This window comes from Periophthalmus magnuspinnatus, chromosome 4 (genome assembly GCF_009829125.3).
Source record: "Periophthalmus magnuspinnatus isolate fPerMag1 chromosome 4, fPerMag1.2.pri, whole genome shotgun sequence".
Lineage (NCBI taxonomy): Eukaryota > Metazoa > Chordata > Actinopteri > Gobiiformes > Gobiidae > Periophthalmus > Periophthalmus magnuspinnatus.
This window is the reverse complement of record NC_047129.1, coordinates 27,000,881-27,023,809: the sequence shown is the minus strand read 5'-3', so window position 1 is coordinate 27,023,809 and position 22,929 is coordinate 27,000,881. Positions and strand designations below refer to the sequence as shown.

The 22,929-nt window shown below is 36.4% G+C and overlaps 2 protein-coding genes across 2 annotated transcripts in view; one reads left to right on the top strand and one right to left on the bottom strand.

Moving 5' to 3' along the window:
• The window catches only part of mcf2l2 (MCF.2 cell line derived transforming sequence-like 2), a 103,954-nt gene that overhangs the window by 27,267 nt on the left and 53,758 nt on the right, over nt 1–22,929 (top strand). The window contains exon 15 of the mRNA XM_055221591.1: nt 2,234–2,322. Coding sequence (XP_055077566.1) covers nt 2,234–2,322 — 89 coding nt within the window. The remainder of the gene's footprint in view (nt 1–2,233; nt 2,323–22,929) is intronic.
• Nucleotides 4,454–15,244, bottom strand: b3gnt5a (UDP-GlcNAc:betaGal beta-1,3-N-acetylglucosaminyltransferase 5a). The gene is made up of 2 exons (XM_033965422.2): nt 15,094–15,244; nt 4,454–5,919 (listed from the first exon to the last, which is right to left on the bottom strand). The coding sequence occupies exon 2, from the start codon at nt 5,684–5,686 to the stop codon at nt 4,541–4,543; it is 1,146 nt and encodes a 381-aa protein (XP_033821313.1). The 5' UTR covers nt 5,687–5,919; nt 15,094–15,244; the 3' UTR covers nt 4,454–4,540.

The window sequence follows — 22,929 nt, the reverse complement described above, 5'->3', positions numbered from 1 at the left end:
AAATTCATCACAGTGAATAATTAGGATGTTCGTAATGCATACTAAGTGAGGAATGACTTTGGACCAATGCAAACTGTTTAAAACTAACGAGTTTGGGGTTTTTTTGTTTTATTTTTTCCATGTAAAAATCAAGTATAGCGTCTTTAAATGTGTTATATGTTTTTTCAAGAAAAGCATTCAATCTGAAGACAGAACAAGCTCCTCACTTTGGGTTTCCAGATCCTATAATTAAATCCAGTTTGCAATAACCTAAAAGGGCTCTCAGTATATGACACATTTTGCATTTAAAGCCCCACTGCGTAACATTTCCAAATAAAAAATACTGTCAGGATTTTGCATAGCACCACATCTTTAAGTCAGAGGTACAATTTCTTAAAAAGTTTACTGTTATCACTACTACCCACATTTTTACTTAAATGAATAGATTATGTTTATTTTGACGTTTTCACAGTATAAATATTAGTAGTAATAGTAATAACTGGCGTCAGTCCAACATCCTGTTATTGGACACAGACAATTGTTATCAGCAAACATCATTGAGTGAACAGTGCAAACAGATCCATTGTAAACCTGCACAGTTTATAGTGTTGTCTTATTAACTATTAACCTATGGCAGACTGATATGCAAAAAAATTAGTTCATTGTCATGGTTCCCAGAGCAATAAAATCCCTTTCTGTGAAAAAGCTGTCCAAGGTCCATTTTTTAAATTTTTCCATTATGCAAATAAGTAGATGATCATGCCTATACTACGCACGCAACCATCTGTCGTCTAATTAAACTGGCCTCACATTTGTACTTACTACCACATTTAGTGTTGTGCTGTGTAAATATTGTTTTTAAATATCCTACTGGTATAACCCTCAGATGATATAAATGAGAATATAAGCACTATGAATCGAAAAACCCATACTGAATCAGGACTAAACCAGGACTAAACCAGGACTAAACCAGGACTAAACCAGGACTAAACCAGGACTAAACCAGGACTAAACCAGGACTAAACCAGGACTAAATAAGTAAATCAGGACTAAATTCAATGTGTCTAAATTCAATGTGTATCACGATTAGACGGTTAAACGGCTATTGTGTTTTTTCAGGTCACAATTTAATAGACTAAAAACGAATAATTTTGTCACAATTTTAAAATAATTTAATGAAGTAATTTCCATTTAATCTACTCTCCAGAAAAGTAAACCTAAATGTGTAGTGCTTTTGTAATCGAACAGTTTGTTACATTTACTTTACAATGTACCGAGCAACATGAATAAAATTATTTGTCGGTTATTTGATGATGGTGTCGATAATTATGAATAATCACAAAATTATGTTGTTTCTTCTCACAATAATTTTAACACTAAAATTTGATATTATAACCCAATGCACAAAGGACTAACAATCTGGACCAATACCTGGTCCAAAACAGAAAAAGACCAGACCTAACCAGGTTTAAACTAGAACCAGGACTACGCCAGGGACTGATTAGAGTATCAGCCGACTGGACGTTGGTTGTCAAAGTGTCTGTGGACAGGTGCACTATGTAACTTTTCTTGTTGGGTGTACTGTCCATGGAAATATATTATTATATATTATTATTGTCTGGCCTAGAATGTATGGCACTGTCCTTATCTATGTTGCATTTATTCAATTACTGGTGTTTTTAGTGCTCAGAAATATATTGGAACTGTATTGAACTGTGAATGCGGACTCCTCTCCACAGATCTGACCTTTGGCTTGATATGTCAGGTGATATATGCCACCAGCTCATCTCCATGGCGATAGTAAATTTAATGCCAGATTGTGTAATACTCTAGGCAACGCAGCAGTATACCCGTGGAGACAAGGTGGTGGATCTTAAATGAGGAAAGCGTACATTTAGGACATCTGCAACTGTAATAGTAAAATTGAAATCGCAGTTTGAATGGACGTAACTAGCAAATCACAAAAGATGCAATTTTTGAACAAAAATGTATCCTGTATCCTTATTCTGCATAAAAACTGCTAACCCTGTAGTTTAGATCTGTACAAACATGTTCTGAAAAGTGATTGTACTAGTTCCTCAGTTCATATTTCAGTTTTTGTCAATTATTTTTGACAAACATGAACTGTTATTCAAACATTAATCATAAATCTAATCGCAGTACTTGACAGAAAAATTGCAATTTGATATTTTTCCCTAATCCCTGGTAAAAATCCATTCAACCTGTCTTCCCTTTTCTTTTCTGTGCGTTGTAGATTGAGGTGATGCACGAGGGCAGCCAGGGCGGATCCACCCAACTGGTCCTGACCAATGAGACGGAGGAGAGTCTGTCCAACCGACGCAGGTGAGGTCAAAGGTCAAACTCCTGGGGTGTATTTAGGCTGGGGTTCTTTGAAAGTGCTGTCGAGTGAATTGCTGGGTTTCAGATGACAACAGAGAATGTTCTGTAGTGTTGAAAGGCGACGTTACAACATGGCTTAAAGCTCCAGTGAGACAATTTTGTGGAATATAAGACCTTTAAACCTACAAAAAAAAAATGAATCCACTCCATATGCACTCTATTAATTTATTAATTAATTCTACTGCAGTATTATCCCACCCATTTAGGCTCACAGTTTAATCTTTAAATAAACCTCCTAATGCTAATATTTGCTTTTGGAACGTCAATTGAAAACAGGCTTTTATGACTCTACAGTGAATGACTCAACTATTCTGTCATCAGTTCCACAATATTTACTGTCTACATGACGTCAAAATGAGTGTTATGTGCTGAGCATATGAAAAATATGATGAGCGTGAGACATGTGTTAGCAGAAAAAAAGACAGGGGATGTTTTATCATTTTAACAAGAATTAGATTACACTAGATGATTTTTTTTGCCATATAATAAAGGCTATCATTCCCAAAGGTCTATTACAATAAGTTATTTTGAGGAGTTGATTAGAAAATACCAGTAATATAGCACTTCCTTTACAGTTATGTGACCACACCCCATCCCAACAACGCATTTAACCTCGGAAGGACAGGTTTGGGAATGATTCACAATATCTAGGATCTGTGCAGTAATTTAACCTTTTTTGGACTATTATGTTGGTTAATCTTTGTTACAGTACTGCCCGAGTTACAGGTCAGATCTATGGAGAGGTCTCGCTCAGATTGCATGTTTGTTTTGTTTGTTTTTTCTTTGGAATAAACACCTGCAGTTAAGTAAATGCAAGACAGATTCCTTTCACACCGGCATCTCAAGTTCCTGTCATTTAAATAAGAAGCCATACCAACTTGAGAATGCCTGATCTCGTCTGATTTCAGAAGTCTGCTTATCTTCTGAAATCAGACGAGATCAGGCATTCTAGGCCTCATTAGTACGTGACAGTGGGGCAGCTGTGGATCTAGTCTAGTGTATACTGCCCTTGCATCCTTGGGCAAGACACTTGTACACTGATGTATGAATGAAAGTGGGTTTATGAGAGAAAATGCTGGACGACTCGTGTACATCATGAATGCGTATTAGCTTTTTTTTCTGATCTGCCTCAAAAAAAAAAACAAGCCGACCCACCCGGCCCAAAGAAATGGGTTCAAATGTTGGAACCCGACCTTAACCCATTAAAACGAACGTGTTGCGTGCCACTGCAGCTGGTATCGTATCAGCAGTGAAGCACCTTGCAAAGTTTTTTTCATGCATAATGTGTTAAAAATCCCAGTTTGTTTTAGAGTTTACATTCAATTGGACTATGTAGGACCCATTTAAAACAGCTTATGCGCTCACTGGATATACTGTAGATCGAAGCTTTAGGACAGTTTGGAACTAAAGCAGCCTGGACCATGGAGCGAGGAGCTTACCTGACGTCTCCATCCAGGTGAAGAGCTTTGTCTTTATGATCCGTAACTTACCTTGTTCACGCTGGAGCATCATTTGTGTAGTTTCAATGTGCAGAGGACACCGTGCCATTTCGTCTCTCACTCTTTTCATTTGGCATTAATTGCAAAAGAATAAAGTTTCCTTGTTTGTTAATCAGAGCTACAGAATATGCTTTAGGTGAGGTTTATTGTGGTGGCCCAACCCACCCGCACCCTTTTTATTTCTCATTGAATTATCTGACCCGTCCGAACCTGAGTATTATTAATTACTTCCACCAAATAAGTAAATAATAATTGTTTTGGGCAATATAATGTTCCCTTGCTTACTGTGAAGTAGCCTTCTAAAAATGCATTCTTGAAATTGTGTGGTCTGATGCACAATGCAGGACCAATAACTAGAGGCAAAAAGAATAAATCATTCCTATTTAGGTGAGAATCAAATTTCAACATTTGAACATTTTGAGCCAAAAACAAATACTACAATTTTACCTTGAAGATTTGATTTTGATCTGATATAAAACGTACAACTACATTTTTGTCTTAAAATGGTAATAATTTTTCCATTGTTGCTGCAAAACGTAATTTCCTGCGATCAATGAAAAACAAACAGTCTGCTTAAATGTCATGTTCATTTTATTCCAAAACTTGCATGTTATATTTACACTGAGGACACCGCATGACGCTTTAGCTAGCCCCCTTGCTTCTTATGTAAACGTAAATGCCCCCATGCAACCGTATGTATTTTGTAAATGTGGTACACACAGCAGAGCTATCTTCACAGCCGTACAGTACAAGTTCATTAGAAAACCTTCAGACATTTTATCCACATTCGGATCCGTCGCCTCTTTCCAAAGCACCCTCACGTCGTCTGCGTGTCCATGTGAAGTTATCATATTCGCGTAAATGCACGGATGATACCTCGTCGTACCCTCACCCGAAAAGTACACGTAATCCTGGGGGGTAACTCCAATAGCTTGCGCGCACATCCCCATGAAAACGTCGTCGATGTGCATGGAAGAGTTTAAGAGCTGCGAAACTTGGTGAATTTTTGCCGCAACATCTCCAGAAACTACATAACCCGCCCCGGCTGTGTAGTCCGGATACGAGGGCCACGGATACATCTCCACCGGGACGTGATATTTGCTCACCTTGCGTCTGACTGGAGGAGCACCCCTGTGTACATGCCCCACCCAAAAGTTTGTCACCTGCTTTTGCTCCAACTTCCTCAAATACCGGACCATATTCGGCATGTGGACGAAAATATCGTCATCGGCGGACATGACAAACTTGGCTTTCGGGCAGTGCTTGACCGCCCAATGGAACTGCATGATCAACTTGATGGTTAAGTTATGAAATGTGTCCATAAAGTTCTGTTGAATGATGTCTTTGTAGATCTGATTTTCATTTTCGATTTGCTTTTGGCTCGTCTTTCTTTGAGATTTATCTGGATGCACTCCGAGAACAAACATAATTTTTACATTCGCATTCAATTTCTTTCCAACACTGTCCATGTTGCCCCAAGTTTCCCTGATGTCGCGCCGCCGATCGACATTCTGCGGAGGCGATTTCACGAACAAAAGCAATAGGATATCATCACTGCCGCTACATTTTTCCAATTGGTTTATAATGTACGGATGAAAAGGTGGATTTATGGAATTTCCTTTGAGCGTGTTCGAAGAGTTGAGGAAGTTGTAACTGTTGACCAGGTAGCGGTAAGAATAGGAGCGGACATGGCTCACGACGTGATGGTCCAACTCCTCCCAGTAGAGCATGACGACGCAGAAAACCAAACCAGTGGTCAGCAAGCGAGCGAACTGGATTTTATGAATGCGTCGAAGATTCATGTACATGGTGGGAACAAATATGAACAATAATTAATAAAGTTGTCAAGTCCAGTCCGCTTCTGTTGGTCTCCTAAATAATCCAGGTGTGGTGCAAGGGATGGATAAGAATGGTAGGTCCCTCATAGTGGGAAAAACTGCACACGAATGGGATTATTGCAAGCGGATGTTAGCAGTGTCCCTCGTCCATCTTGGTAGTAAAGTAGTGGTTGGTGAGTCTATGAACTTGTGTGGTCAGACGCCTGAAAAAGACAGAAAAAAGAAAAAATATTAAAGGAATTGTACGTAAGATTTTGATTCTAAATTCCATAAAAATGAGACATGTTCAAATCGTTTAGCTTTTACTGATAATAATTGTAATGTGGATTTATTCTTAAACACAAAAAACATGATGACCAAGCTTTTTGCCTGAATAATAAGAATAATTTTGTATTTTGGTTTTCACGATGAGTATCCATTCAGAAAGCAGAAAATGCTGAAATTCAAAAACCTAAAAGGACTCTCTCTGATCTGAATCTTCTTTACCTAAACCTTGTACCCTACTAAATTATAAGGATGGAGTGAAATTTGATCCACGAGAACAAAACTAAACTTTGGAATAGTGTATAAAATTAATCAGTAATAGGGCATTAGAAGTCTTGTGCCTGATCTTGAAAGTTATGTTCTTTATTATATTATCACCACAAATAATTAGAGTTCAGAAATATTGTTTTCATATTTGGTATATTTGACTATACAAACAAAAGATAGCAACAGCATATTGAAATAAAAAAGCTCTATAAGGTCACCTGCTGTTTGCTTAATGTCAACAAGCTAAATATTTGTATAAATGAAAAGTGATTCCAAGTTCCAAGAAATGTGAATGCTTTCAATTTCTAGAAAATTGCAATAGATTCAGCTAAAACAATGCAAAACTGACAGTGAAATATTCCTAAGTAATCGTATAATATGCAGCAATTTTATATAATACTTTTACATTCAGAAATGAGATATAAGTCCTGACAGCTGGTTATTTGTAGTCGCTAAAAACAGGTACAAAAAGTAAACATTTGAGATTTTAAATGGCTTCCTTGTGTTGGCCTTTCTAAGTTTGCTTTGCGACATATCAAACAAAAAGACTTTACTTTTATTTATATCTCTAAAATCAGCTCTTAACCTCTACTTAATGGCCCGAATATTTTCATTTGTTTTCAGGGTTTGACTTGAAAAACATACAACTGAAACCACAAGTCAACATAGACTATATAAAAAGACATAGACTTTTCCCCCACTGTCTGACATGAAATCAGACTAAACTTTTACTGTTTTAGGTCAATTAAGATTACCAAAATTATTTCTATTTGCTAAATGCCAGAATAATGAGAGGAGGATTTTTTTTAATTTTTTTTTACATTTTTGTGTTAATTTTTTCGAAGTCAGAAGTTTTCATACATTTTATTAGTATTTTGTACTGTTGCCTGTGTGTATTCTAAACTGTATGACTTGGGTCAAACATTTTGGATTTCCTTCTACAAGCTTCTCACAATAGTTGGCAGGAGTTTTGGCCCATTCCTCCTGACAGAACTGGTGTAACTGAGCCAAGTTTGTAGGTTGCCTTGCTCACACATGCCTTTTCAGGTCGTCCCATGCATTTTCAATAGGACTGAGATCAGGGCTTTGTGATGGCCACTCCAAAACAATGGCTTTGTTATCCTTAAGCCACTTTGTAACCATTTTGGCTGTATGCTTCAGGTCTTTGTCCATTTGGAAGACCCATTTGTGCCCAAGCTTTAACGTTCTGGCTGATGTCTTGAGATTTTACGTCAGTATTTTCACATAAAGTCCTGTCCTCATGATCCCATCTATTTTGTGAAGTGCACCAGTCCCTCCTGCAACAAAACAACCCCACAACATGATGCCGCCACCCCTGTATTTCTAAGTTGGGATGGTGTTCTCAGCCTCGCAAGCTCTCCACTTTTTCCTCCAAATGTTATGATGCTCATTATGGCCAAACAGTTCAGTTTTAGTTTCGTCCGACCACAGGACATGTCTCCATAAATGAAGGTCTTCGTCGTCCCCTTGTGCCTCCTGTTTTCCCTCACTGATCATAATTTTGTATATATCAGGAGTGTTTTGCTTATAGCCAAATACTTTACATGCTAACTTTGCACTTTCATTTTAATTAGATGAGAACGTTTATTGTGGTTGCCTAAATATGGCACTAGAACTCCTACTAATGGTCAAATAACTGCACGATATCCCAGATCAAACTTAAAAAGCACAGTTCTGTATAGAGCAATATCCATTTGGAATTGTGTTCCTATTGAAATTCACTCAAAGAACTTTATATCAAGGGACCACTCACCCATTCACACACACATTCATAAACCAATAAATGTCTTGCCTAAGGACACAACAACAGCATTGATCTGTGGGAGCAGGAATTGCAACGCCAACCTGTAGACCAGTGGATCTGACCGCTTTACCAATGATGTTTATGTCGAGAGCAGGATTTGAATCTACCTTCTACCAACTGAGCTCCATAATGGATTTATAGTTACTCGCATGTTTGAAAACTGTCATTATGATCACCTATTCATAAAATATCCCTGGATGTTTTTTTAAAATTAGAAAAGTGCAGTTCTTCTGGTGGTTCTGGTTTACAAATCGATCCCTAGCCCAGTAGTTGATCAGAAACCAAACAGCTCATTACAAACTAAAGGTTCAATATTTGCACAAGAGCCACATCTGAACTTTCCTTCCGCTATTTAATCAAACACAACTCGAACTTTGAAATGACGCTAAGCCAACATTTTATCCGTCACCAAAAGTGCGATACGAGCGCACAATTAAATCCTATTGTTTTTTGCTCTGCCCGAAGAAGAGATTACGGTTGATATAGCCAAAGCAAAGCACGTTAGAGTTGTCAAAAGTATCGAAATCAGATATTAATCGATGCTAAAACTATATTGAAACTAGATACTCTTTTGAGCAATAAAAAGTCACATCCACCAGACAGAAATGAACCTTTCTGAGTAGCTTTAGAATGATCTTGTGCTGTATCAGAACAAGTATCAGACCACATAGACCAGTCGATCGAGTTTGAAATTTTAGTATCATGGCAACACTTGAGAAAATATCTTCAGTACCGATTTTGGACCAAGACGCACAGTCAAAAAACAACCTCTCCCACGGGACCAGAGCCTAAGCTATTCACAAAAGTTTACTACTGTTGTAAATGTCCATAAAAGGAAAGGACATGTCACAGTTATGGAGTGGAAAGAGGAACAGATTGTATTTGTTTAACAGATAAGATTAATAGTCAAATTTTCCAATTGGGGAAAAAGTGTTCAATAGGTCACATTGATACTGTTAAAAAATGGATGTAAGATTTAAAATTCCATAAAAATGACCTGTCTGTTTCCCCAGTTACGAGGTAAACGTTCAAATGTTCAAATCAAATATAGCTTTTAGTGGTAACAATTCTAATGCTGATTTATTCTGAATTACAAAAAACGTGAAGTCCCATTTATTTATGTTATAATTAGTTTTGGTGTTTTTTGGTTCTCAAGACAATTATCCAATCAGAAAGCAGAATGAGCCTCACACGAGTCTCTCATTTAGGTTGAGAGTCTCAATGTTGAAATCTAGTTGGTTTAACCCTAAAAAGACTCTCTGACCTGAATCGTCACTACCTAAACCCCGGCACATGCATCCAATCACTACTTGGCTTGTACATGTATTTGTCTTTTATTTGTAGGTTAAGACACTGGGAACCCATGTTTAGTTTTGAGAGTAGTACCTTTTTTTAAAACAGTAAAAGTACAGGGCTATATATAGTTCCTACATCGGATACAACTAATCTGCTGTGTTTTAGAGATAAAGTCAATTTTGTCCAGATATAGGTAGAAGTTATCTGTCTTAGAACTCACTGCTACTTTCTGTATTTTTGTACTTTTCTTCTCAACCTTTTTCTGCAGACTCCTCCCTAACTAACGTCAAACTCTGATAAATATTTACCACATATGCTATCAAACCAAAGGCATAATTAGGAAATCATTAAACCTCCGTAAGTGTTAGGGTTCTACAATAAAATGCTGCTTCACCCCAAAAATGTGGAATGGTTTTAAATTTACTTTTAGATTTCCAAACTGATTTGTTACAAAATTGCATCTGTAGATCGTGTTGACTATCCAAAGCCTGCTTCCTGTGTCACTGTGTTTGCTTACAGCTTTAGTTGTGAAGTGAATGCTGTTGTCCACTCAGCACAATGACTCACAATGACATGGCTTTAGAGCGACACAGATGCAGCTGATCTGCACTGCCGACAAAGACACAGCTAATGCCATGGCGTACCGAAAAACAGGGATGGACAAGCTATCCATTGGGGCTGTAGTCAACTAAAGAAATTCTTGGAAAAAGCTCTCAAAACTATTATGTATCTCTATGTTATGGGGTTTTAGGTCTTTTAGCCTGCACTGTGCACTGTTGTCACTTTTCAAGATGAAGATGTGTATATGTGTGAATGAATGAGCTCACTGCCAAACAAAATGTATCTGTTGGTACCAATAAATTAACCTTGAACCTTGTAGTTGACCCAAACTGTATTCACAAGACTACAACTGCATGAGACTCCATGCAAAAACAACTATTTATGCAAAGTTTCAGCTAGCTCGGTCACTCTCAGTCACTCTCGGTCACTTTTTGCTGTTGTCTCATGTAAATCCTTATAATCTAAATAAAAGCGTTTAGTTGACACCATCAAACGATTACGACAACCCTGCTGGCCATGGATTTGAACATCTCAATATTGATAAACGCTTGGTTATTGGCCCAAACTACGATATAAAACAGTGTATCCTGCTGGCTGAAAAAATTACGTATGGGACAGTCAATAAAACAAATAATTTTCTTTATTTTTGTCTTTATTTTATTTAATGTAATTTTGTTTTATTATTATTATTATTATTATTATTATTATTATTATTATTACCATTATTATTTTTTATTAAATTATTTTAATTATTTATTTATTTTTACAATAATCACAGTTAAATTTTAACACCAACATTCAGTTCACGGCACACATTTGTGAGAGACTAACTATGACTAAGACAAAGACTAACACAAAGACCACAAACATTTGACTAACCGTGTGAAACGACAAAGGACACATAACCAGTGACGTGTTTTAGACTTCACTTTTGAGTTGGTAGATTATTTTTAGACACTGTTTCACTTGTGGCCACCTCTTCCACCTTTGTGCTAAAATATGTGTTGCATGTGGCATTTCACAAGAGTCAGCAAAGGCCCACCTCACATCTCATCTGTCAATATGCGTACATGCACATTTTAAGCAAAACTATGTAACTACACTAGTGGAGAATATGCCAGCTTCATGTCTCCACGGAGATGTTATTGCTTTGTCTAAAATATTCCACAGTATGGCATTAGGTTTAAAAGGGCTCTTAGGTTTAATTTCTGGATTTCAGCATTGAAACTGGCAACCCAAAAGAGACACTCATGCGAGGCTCATTCTGCTTTCTGATTGGATAATTGTCTTGAGAACCAAAACGGCAAATTATGAATAAATTATAAACAACAATTTGAACGTCATGTCCAATAAAATCAGCATTACAAAAGCTAAAAGTAAAAGCTGTATTTGATCTGAACATGTTTACCTTGTATCTGGGGACACATATAGGCCATATTTATGAATTTAAAGTCTAAATGTTATGGTTCTTTTATGCCATACTGTAGTAGTCGTAGAGAAGTTACATAGTGCACCTTTAAATTACCATATTCTCTTGTCTCATTTATGCTATGATGACATTTTGGTCAAGCATTGTGAAACCCCATTTTGTCTTTCACAGTGCATTTTGCCGTATATGTTTTTATGCAATGGACAGCTTGAATAATTAACATTAATGTGGTGAATAGTCGACATTAATGGAGTCCAAATACCTGGACCTTTGGATCACGAGCTCAGTTTATGCCATAGCTAAACACTGACTAATGCTGGAGCAGCTTAACACAATAGGTTATACTTACAACATAAAATTTGGTGTCATAATTTGAGATGGAAGGGGTGTATTTGTGGGTTTTAGTTACATTAGCTATTTTATGTTATGGACGCCATTTTGAAGACTTTTGGACATTCAGAAGATAGAAATTTAGTTAATTGCATCGTTAATGTGTATTTTTTCATAATTTAGAAATAATTTTTGAAAGAAATAACTAAACATGAACAATATTTAAAGATTGGGTCCAAAAACTCGCCATAATAAAGGTCCTGTATTCGATTTTTTCCCCCGTGTTTATTGTTTAAGCAGCTCTTGAGGTCAAAATAAGTCTGCAGCGTGTTGTCTGTGTCTTTTGTTAAAGCTTTTTTATGAAGAATCAGTAAGTACGCGGTTAGGATGCTAGTTATCGTTAACTTTTGTGTTTGTTTTGTGCTTATAAACTCATCACGGTGAATAATTAAGATGCTCTGAATGGTTAAATTAACTGAGGGACACGTTTGAACCACTGCAAACCATTTAAAATGAACTAGATCTGTTTTTCAAGTTTTAAGATCATAAAAAGTACTGAATAATTGCTAATATTAAGCAACAATTTTATTTAAAAACTTGATTGTGTATTGTGTGTATAGATTTTATTTAGTTACTTCTCTTTTTTTATCTGCAAAACTAGAGAAGTGGTTATTATAATTTTGTTGCTTGTGAAATACAGTTTTGCTCATTTCAGAAAAAACTGACGTTTGACTAATGCTTCCTTTCTAAATTTACTACTGAGTATTCTTTTTTCACATTGGCATAACATTTTCCCCATCTATTTGACTAAAGTGTGTCTAGGACTATGCAAACATGTGTGAATGAAACCATGGAACATTTCTGGCAAAGCAACAACATCTTTATGTCTTTGCCTCTTCAATTGATAGTTTAAGCTATTATTGGTTTGCATCCCTCTGTATTTCATGAAACAACAACTTATTATTTTGTTCGGCCGTTGAAACATATTGAGAAAAAACTATAAAATATAACAAAATATGAAAAGTTGATAAAACACATGGGAGCCTAATTGACTACATGGTAGGGTTGACAAAAGTATTTAAAATCAGATACTAATTGATTCTAAAACTAGTACTGAAGCTATCTACTCATTTGAGCAAGTATCAGAACAAGTATAAGACACATAGACTAGTACACGCCCATGGACCACTATGGAACCTACTGCACGACTGAGGGAGTACACAGATATAAAACCACATGGTAATGGAAAAGAAAGTACCTTAGTATAGAAGTTCCTTAGTATGGAAATCAAGTTTGAAAGTGTATCATTTTGACAACACTACTACATGTTCCTACATACAATTATTTTTAAATTGAAAATTCACCTGACATTGCAATGTCAGCGGGTTGTGTTATGTTTTGCAAAGGGTAGTATTTTGACATAAATATTTCAGTTGAGCTTCATAGTCTGTAGTCATTCTGTGTACACTGGAAACAGTCAGTGTTTCCCCTGGGCTCACTGGTTTACCGGGGGTGTGGCCGTGGCCGTGTACATGCAGGAGGAAGATATATGCCCGTAGATTTAGCATTATTGGAAATATTATTTAATGATCATTTAAGGGGCTGAAATTTGGGCCTTTTAATTCAGTGAACTTCTAGTTGTTTGTGCTGTGTTTCTGAATTAAACTAAAGTCACACTGGAGGAGCTGCTCCACCTGACCTCCACTCACTGTTTTACACAGCCTGACCATCCACGAGCCTAATTCATGCACAGCTCGATTTATGTGTCAAATAAATCATGCTAACAGCTTTATCTAAACTGCTTTGGCTTTCATTTTGCCTACTTTAAGTGCCAATAAGCATTAATATGCATTTTATTATCATCTACAAACTCTAGTGTAACTTACTCCTGAGTTGGGGCAGGTTCTGTATCTCTCTGTTGAGTTTGCTGTGGAAACAGTCTTTCCTGAGCAGACGCCCAAAACATGTTGCAAGAGCATCTTTGAGCGGAACAGTAAGTGAAGTACCCCATGCACAAAGTCCTCAGGCTCGTCTCACTTGTGCGTTTAAACTTTCAGATTGGAGTGTGCATACATCGCGCCAAAGCACCACGCAGCCACACACAGGGGTCACAGCCGAAGCTCCTCGTCAACCCAATATATGCTCCAAGTGTATTTTTCCTACAAGAGGCTCATGTAGTGAGGCGGTTTTCAGTCAAAATACATATAGCTTTTATTGACTGAGTGTGATTCGGGCATGAGTGAAGCCGACTTTGGCACAGCATACAACCCGGGCCAGATCACTTTAAATGACGGGCAGGATTAGGCCGGCAAAGCATGGGGTAAAATCCTGAGTGGAATTCTATCAATATAATAGTTTCTTAATGAGTAGTGGAACTCTCATTTTGATTCTAGGCAATTAGCGCCACATAATTTGATTGGCAGGGCACTGTTGTCCATATAATAGTAGGAGAAAAACTGGTAGTGATAGTTTCTTTGTTTATAAGCAAATGGAAGCTCCAACTAAGTACCTAATTTACTTTGAAATTATATGGCTTTTTGCTCCCATAATGCAATCTGGGTTTAGAGGTGAACATTACTGATAGAGGACAGTGTTCCTCATTAAGGGCGTGTTGGAGCTAGCGCTGCCACTAATGATTATTTTAGTAGTCAATTAGCAAGCAATTATTTTGTAGTGCCTGTGAGATATGCCTTAAGAGTCATAATCTGTTGTCTGAAGATTTTTAGATACAATATTATATTTATAAATAACAAGTATTTTTAATGAAAATCTCACATTGGAAATTCTTGTAGTCTTTTTGATAAAACATCTGCAGAATCCAGATCATGAATATCTAATTAGTAACGGGCTGAATGGACACAAGTGAGTTTGCTTGTCTTGATTTAAATAGATAAAGACTTGAGAATAGTTTAACTTGTTATCTGCAAATTGACACGTGTATGTTTTTATTTCATGTTTCAACTGTAACAAGACAGCATACATAACTCTATTTGTTCATTTATAAAAGCTGGAGTTTGGCAAATTGAGCTTAACAAGTGAAATTATTGTATTCAAAGTGATAAACAAATAATAAAATGTACTTTCTATACAGCTACAACTTGGAAACAACTTTTACTGTGTGTTAAGAGGTGGTCTTAGTCCTAGCCCGGTCCATCTTGGTCCATCTTTTAATCCCGATTTGGTCTTTCCATGGTTCAGTGCAAGTTTAAAATTAGAGCAATACATTTCTTCTATATCCCTCTGAGTTCCTTATTTGGTAATACTGTGCTGCTTGTGCTTTAAACTTTTGTAAATACTTATCCAGACAAATCACAACGCTACAATCCAACGTTTTAGAAAATTAATAGGTCTTAGTAGTAACCTGACCCCCTTTTACCCCAAATTAAAGTTTAAAATAAGTCTTACCTTTATATTCACATGGTTCGCCTTTCCACGTGTACGCTATGCCGTTGTGTTTACTCCGAAATGTTGGGTTACACTGGCGCTCTTGTGTTTCATAGAAGCTCTTAGGGGAAAAAACTGTTGCTGCGTCGATGCCTGTTAAGCTGTGACTGTCAGTGAGTGAGCGAGTGAAATGAGAGTGATACACCAGAGCGAAGTGGAGGGGGGGCGTTAACCACGGGGGCGGGACAGAGATGGAGGGGGGAGGGGTGTAAGACTGGCTCCTCCTGCCCTTCACTGAGGATAAGAGTTTACACATGTGATTGGAAGTAGTAGCTGTAGTAGTAGTGGAATAGTAGGAGTAGTAGTAGCTGTAGTTGTTGTTGCTTTTGTATAAGAGATAAATAAACGAGTAGTTGTACTTGTAGTGTGTAATTGTGAAGGAACAGATTGCAGACCAGGTATAAAGTTAAATGAAGTTTATCTGATGTATGAATGAAGTTACAGACAGCAGACACATGCAGTACATTCAAGGGACTTTTTCCAGTACTTATAGCCTGAGAAAGATACTATATATATCTATAGAAGGACTTAACTCATTTTACATACTGTCCGTACAAGGTCGTACATGGATACACCGTTAGCTGTTCGCAGGAAGTTTGAATACGTCGCTAAAAGATGCTTCCCGTCACTGAAAAGATGTAGTACAATGGCTTCTTGTCAACCTGAAGAGCTCTGTCATGTGACCAAAGTAGCAGGTTCCAGTGTAAACATCTTAAAGTATCTGTCACGTTTTTACTGAGAAACAAGTTTACTTCAATGTTTGTAACACACAGTATTTAACACAAAGTTGAAAAGGAAAACAAATACAACAAAAATCATGTAGCAGTAGTAGTAGTAGTAGCAGTAGTAGTAGTAGATAGTAGTAGTAATACTTGTAGGTTGGCCTCTTTCATTATCTGATGAGGTACAAATTTATAGTATAGTACAAAAGAAGTAAAAGTACCGTAATACAAGTAGGAACTGTAGTAGTAAAAGTAGAAAATATAACCACTAATATTTACACAGAATAACAGAGATGGAAGTAGTTGGTTTCAAAAAAATAAACTCACCCTGCTTAGTAGTAGTAGTAGCAGTAGTTGTAGTAGCAGTAGTAGTAGAAGTAGTAGATAATAGTAGATAGAACAACAGAGATTGGACTAGTTGGTTTAAAAAAATACTCACCGTGGTTAGTAGTAGTTTTAGTAGTAGTGGTAGTAGTAGTAATAGTAGTTGTTGTTGTAGTACCATTTTTATTTAGTTGCGAGCTGCATTTTGCCCGTACATATATTTTGTAACACTGTATTGTCCATCTCTATATTCTTATACTGAAAAACTCACATCTCTCCATCTCCACACAGCCCACGATTTTCTTCTTTTTCCAGGAAAATGTGAGCGTGTCCACATGTTGGTCAGGTTTTCCTTTAGAATGAGTCACGACTCTACACATGGTATGAGAAAGTCAAAGGCAAAAGTTATGGGATGCTTTATACGTGCAGCTACCGGAAAAGTATTTAGTTCAATAATTAAACCTCTGAATACATTCCCTGAGAAAATATACTTCTACACTTGTTTGTTACTTATGTTTGTGTGTAAAGGTTTAAAGTGATTAAATGCTTTTGGGGGTAAATACACGTCCTTTTTTTGTCTGAGTACTACTTTAAAAAGGGAGTATTTTGCTTCTTTGGGGTATTAACTGCAAACACATAACATATTTAGATCACCATGTTACTTTTTGTTGTTTTGAAAATGCTATATTAACCAAAAACAACATATTACCGTATATAAGTTTTAGTTTTGGTGTTGACGCTCTGAATGCACCCTCTCTTTGCTCCCCACGCTAAATCACTCCCCCTTCAGAGCACAACACAATCGACATCAGAATCAGAAGACTTTTATTGCCATTGTCAGTATTTATATAGCTATTATAAATACAAATAAGGGCATGCATAAAGTTAAAAAAGATATGCTTAAAAATAAAAGTCATAGTCAAGTAGATATATACAATACATGCATTTTGCTAATGAAACTACGGGACGTCGCAACTACTTGACATCGCATTTGTTTGTCAAGTTGTTGTGTAAAGTGTTTGTGTCACACTTTTATATATTTACGCAGGATTGTTGTGTGGGAGGACGGGTGACGTAGGCTTGTGCTCTGAGCATTTCTAACCTATTAAAGTGTGCACAGATGACATCTAAGACCTCTCCAGACACGTTTTTGATGAGGGAACTATGATATAACATGACAGAAGGTTACACAAATCAGATTTTGCATATTGTCTCCTCTTTAATGGCAAAAAACACCAAAATGCTGTTTTATGAAGGTTATGCCATCAATGGGAAGAAATTGTTCTTGAGTTCTTCCCTGATAAGGTATGGATGGAATGTGAGACGTGCGCATGGCAATTATTTCTTACTAAAATTTAATTAAAAGTGCACCGTGCAACTTTTCTCATGGGAAGTCTGCTAAGATTTCATTGCCATGTCTGGATTGTACGGCATAAAAAATTTATATATATCATTTATATTTATTCAGTTATTGCAAAAAAATAAAAATAAAAAATAAAATAAAAAGGAAAACATGAGCGTCTCCTTTCCATAGACCTGACCTATTTAATGCCATACTTTGAAACAATCTGGTTAAGCAATGTCATCTTCATGGAGACAAGAAAAGGTACATAGTGCACCTTTAAATAAATACTATATTTTAGATATGGTTTTGTATTAGTCTTTTTCTCCATAGTTTAAAAGAAACCAAGCCCCCCAAAGTGCTTCACAGTGCATAAATCATTCACTCTGTGTCACTGCTGGTTGGCTACTGTAGGTGAAGTGTCTTGCCTAAGGACACAACAGCAGTTTTTCCATTTAAATTTAACATAAAATATGCTCTTCAACTGTGTAACGGTAAGAAAACTACTACTGAATGTAAATCAGACTAGTTTTTCCAGTGCTTACAGCCAAACTGTCTAACTCAATTACATCTCCCCACAAGAATAGAGACGGTGTGAAGCGCAGAGGAAAGAGGACCTCCTCTTTCAGACATGCGCATGTGTGGCATGGACACTCCACACCACTCCTTAATGAGGAGACACAAGTCAGCCTGTGCTAAACACTCCCAGCTTTAATCACATTAAGAGAAATGCTTTTACTCTTAGTCACCAACTCTTGTGGTCTGGTCCTCGCAGCAGCATATTTATAACATTTAAATTGCTTCCACGGGTGCAATTTTTTCTGCTAAACAAGGTGTAGTTGTTGCTGGTTAGCTTCGCCATCAGTAACTTGTGAAGGATTTTGTTGACATACCCACTCCAGCCACAAGAGGTCAGAAAAATTGTTACAGATTATAGCTGTAAAGCTGACATCTGCATGTTTATTTCATTTATTTTTTATTACCAGGACATGGCAAACTTGAAACCTGTCCCCCGTCCCTCCTCACTTCAGCCTCATCCCTTCACCCTCCTCCCTTCTTCTCCCTCCTCCCTTCTTCACCCTCCTCCCTTCACACTCCTCCCTTCACCTAGACTCACTTGTGCTTCTGTCAGACCATGGAACATTCTCAGACGCAGTGATGTAGATAGAATCTTGTGGTGAGACGAAAAGCAGAGCTGGGTCGACCAATATAATCACAAACGATAACTTTAATGAAGCGTAAAGAAACACCTAATTAATAATGAAGAAGATCATTAAAGGACACATATGAAAATTAGCCTTTTTTTTTTAGCTTTTATCCATGTTTTATCCATGCTGCGTCCTCATAAAAAAAACATACATTTAACTGTATTGTGCTTAATTTACACTTGTTTGATTAATCTGGTTGTTTTTTGTGAGAACTCAAAACGCTCCATTTCCATTTTGCTTGGATTGTTGCGTCACTGGTAAAAATCTAGACTTCTCTTCTTGTAAGGTTTAAAAAATCAGTCACGGTCTACATGAAAATAATGTAGTGAAAGAAAATCATAATCTTATCTCTTTTTTTTCCCACCTTTTTTGCCAACCATAAACTTCATACAACTGAGTATTTTTGAATCTACTCCTGAAATGACTTCCCGTACCTCATCCATTGTGAAAAGCTGTACTGATTCTGGATAGTGGCAGATCTGTGCTGCTTTTGTCAAATTATAGAAACCTGTAGATTTGCCCGTTTTTTTTATGGGATCATAAAAATGCGTGTTCAGTATCATTTAACCATTCTGGTTCTCTATATGGAGGCGCAATAAAGATAAGAGGGTGGGCATTTTCTGTAAATGTACTTTCCAGACACAAGGAAGTATTGTAGAATTACTTCCTGAATTTACCCAGTCCCCCATATACTTTGCTTACTTTGTAATCAGTGACATATGAAAGATTCTGCTGCTGTTCGTTAAAATAACCTGTAGCTGTCCATACAAGGGGGAAGTGGGGACGGAGCTGGAAACAGAAAAGAACAAAAAGACCGTTTCAGATCAGTTTTGGGATTTAAAACGGCCAAAACGTCAAATAATGATTGATGGATGTCCTAGATTATAAACTATATAGCAGATAAAACATAATACGTGTTTGTTTGAAGTATATTTGACCAGTGGTGGAAGAAGTACTAGTTTTGTTTCTTAAGTAAAAGTACAGATACTGGCGCAAACAAATACTCAAGTAAAAGTAAAAGTATCACATGAAAAAAATCAAATTACGTAAAAGTGTTGAAGTACCCATTTAAAAATATACTTAAAGTAAAAAGTAAAAGTATTCTGTGCTGATTTTGAGGTCTATAATAAAGTTTCAAATGTAGTGATTTTCTTAAAGATTTGTGCTGATTTTGGTTTGGTTTTTTTTCTGGCTGTTTTTTGTTTTTTTGGTTTTTTTTGTACATTTTTGTTTGCTCAAATTATGAAGTTAATCAACTTTTCAGCAGGTTTTAAACAGTAATAAAAAATACCTTTACTTTTCAGTCCTGTTCAAAATGTAATGGAGTAGAAAGTACAGATACTTGCTCTCAAATACCTACAAATTTTACTTCAGTACAGTACTTTACGACATTTACGTCATTACGTTCCATCACTGCATTTGACAAATTCATATATATTTATAATTATGACTTGGTTTGGTGGGACAGTACCTGAAGTAAGAAGTTGTAAAATACAGGAAGTAGCACTGATCAGGAAGGAAATATATACACAAGGAAGGTGTTTTTCTGACAGTTTAAACACTGATTTAACAAAAAAAGTATTGTGCAATTTAGAGCTTCGAATTAATGGTTTGGTCCTTGCTATGTAATATACCTCTGCGTCGTATCTGCTGCCCGTGTCACACCATGAAGCAAAATTATAAATGTTTCCAGAATTGCAAAACAAAAAAATAGGCTCGTCAAAATGAGTAAAAGTTTTAATCTAATGATATTAACTGTTGTAGAGAAATGAGTATTCTAACCTGTCATATACACTTTAAGTAGTATTTAACTTCTCTTTTGGCTTTGAAGTGGTGAAGTTTAGAAAAAGGGATATGATTAAAGAAGAGGAAAGGTTTTTGTTTGAGATTGTGGTTGCGAAAGTGGTCACGTCTATGGTTTTGTTAAGTTCAGGATTTTGGAGTTGGATACTAATTTAGGAAGGAAGCGTTAATGAAATGTCAGCTATTCTGAAATGAGCAAAACACCGTTTAAAACACTGCAAATTTAGGCTGAGTTCTTCTCTCAAACAGGAAACACTCTGCTCCACTTTGTGATGTCATGCAGTAACACAGGAAGTGCTCCATTGTGTTTTTCAACTCCACACACCTTCATTAGAATCATTTGGATAATTTCAGCGCTGGAATTGCCCATCTCTACTGAACTAAAGGTAGAAAGTCCCTGTTAAGTTGAAAAATACCACTTCATGACATCACAAGTTGGAACAGAGCTTTGGAGATGTAGACAGACTAGTAGTAAAGAGTTATTTAAACATGTGTGACTGAAAAAAAAACACAACTCCTGGTATGTTTTTGATGAGGTAACAGCGTTATAACATGGCTTAAAGCTCACAAGAGTTAATTTTGCGTAATATAGGACCTTTCCAAAAGCACTACTTGCATTTTCCTGCACAAACAGGATTGAGACGAGACGCGGTGATGTAAACATGCACTTTCACATTCAGGGCATTCTAACGCTACAGCAGACGCACAGGAAGCAAACCGGAGACGGGACAGAGTTTATGTAAATGAGGCGTGAGTGACAGGTGGAATTACCCAATCAGAGAGAGGTGTTAAGTTTCAGGAGGAGATATGAGGCTATGTGCGCACAGATCAATACACAATCTAGTATATAGGATTTTTTGAGCCAATATGATATCTGTTAATCGTCTTGCCGCTTTGTCTTGCCACTAAAGTTGTCACAAAAAATTTCTAACTCGATTTCGATGCTACGAAATTCACTCAATACTCAATACTGATTATGATACCTGAGTAGTATCTTAGTAATAGAATGTTTCAAATGCAAATAGTCCTGTCCCTATAATTACTACATCGACTTATCATTCAGTATGAAAGCTGAAACAATATATTTTGGGCCTCAATATTTATCGTGAGTACTTTTCTGTGCAAAAGTGTGGAGATTTGGGGTATTTTAGATGCAATACGATAAGATTTCAGATGTGGACGGGTGAATAAGTCCTTTTATGGCTAAGTATTGGTACATTCTGATATTTTTTTGTTGCAGCTCATGTTTTTTTAATGAAATTGTTTATTTAAAATGGTTCACTGGGATTATTTACATCTTAATTAGTGTCATAACGTAGTTTCAATATTATCGTTTATTTCTCTGTGGTGATATATCGTGCTTCAGAATTTGTTATCGTGACAGGTCCATATACAAAATAATAGTACTTTCTTTATCTGAGCATGAGGTTTTATATTCATCTGATAAAACTCAAAATTATACTGTTCAGGAAAGATAAAAATGTGTCCACTTAATGTGATTTTTTTGGAGTATCGATACTAGTTTTGATATTAGTTTTAGTATCGATTCGTATCTGATTTTCCATATTTTTGACAACCCTAAGGCCCACAAATTGATGTAAAGTTGTAATACTACTATACTAAACTATAACAACACTAATTATATTTCTATTGTATAAAATAATTAGTTGCATGTTTGTGTAAACTCCAGACATACTATAAGTCTAATATCTTTTTACATTTGAGGCCTACTTCAAAAGAATTAAGTACTTCAAGGTCAAACAATTCATAGATGTATCCAAAAGATTCACAGTTACTATTTAGTTGTGGAGTGTGTTCATGTCACAAATCTTTTCATTTTGTCTTTAAACTAATAGTAAGCCACAACAATAGAAATCACTTTATTTTCAAGAATCAGATAGCAAAAAAAAAAAAGAACTTTTGTATTTTTAGATAAAATGTAGCACCAAAATCACATTGTTCCTCCTTTATTTCCTTTTTTACTCTTTAGTCGATGCAGCTTAGGAAAAAAAATCAGCGAGGTCATTGATATAGTATGATCTGGATTTCTGGGAAAGCTCTCAGATATTACTACTACTACTACTACTACTACTACACCCGCGTATGGACTATCCTCACAATCTACGCTCTTAGAAAACAATACTATTATTTTCGTTGCCACAGCCCACTATCGATGTTGTGGTCATTATACTGCATATGGTCCATTTAGAAGCTTTTCCCAGTGAAATCTAATGACAGTGTTTTTGTTGACATTTATGTGAAGTACTTTGGTCAGCTGAAGATGTTTAAATCTGCTACATAAGTGAATATATGACTCCACTTCCTGCACAAGTCCAAAGCTGTTATGGTTTATGAGGGTTTGAGCAGATCCTTTCATTATCAAATCATTGAAAATTAT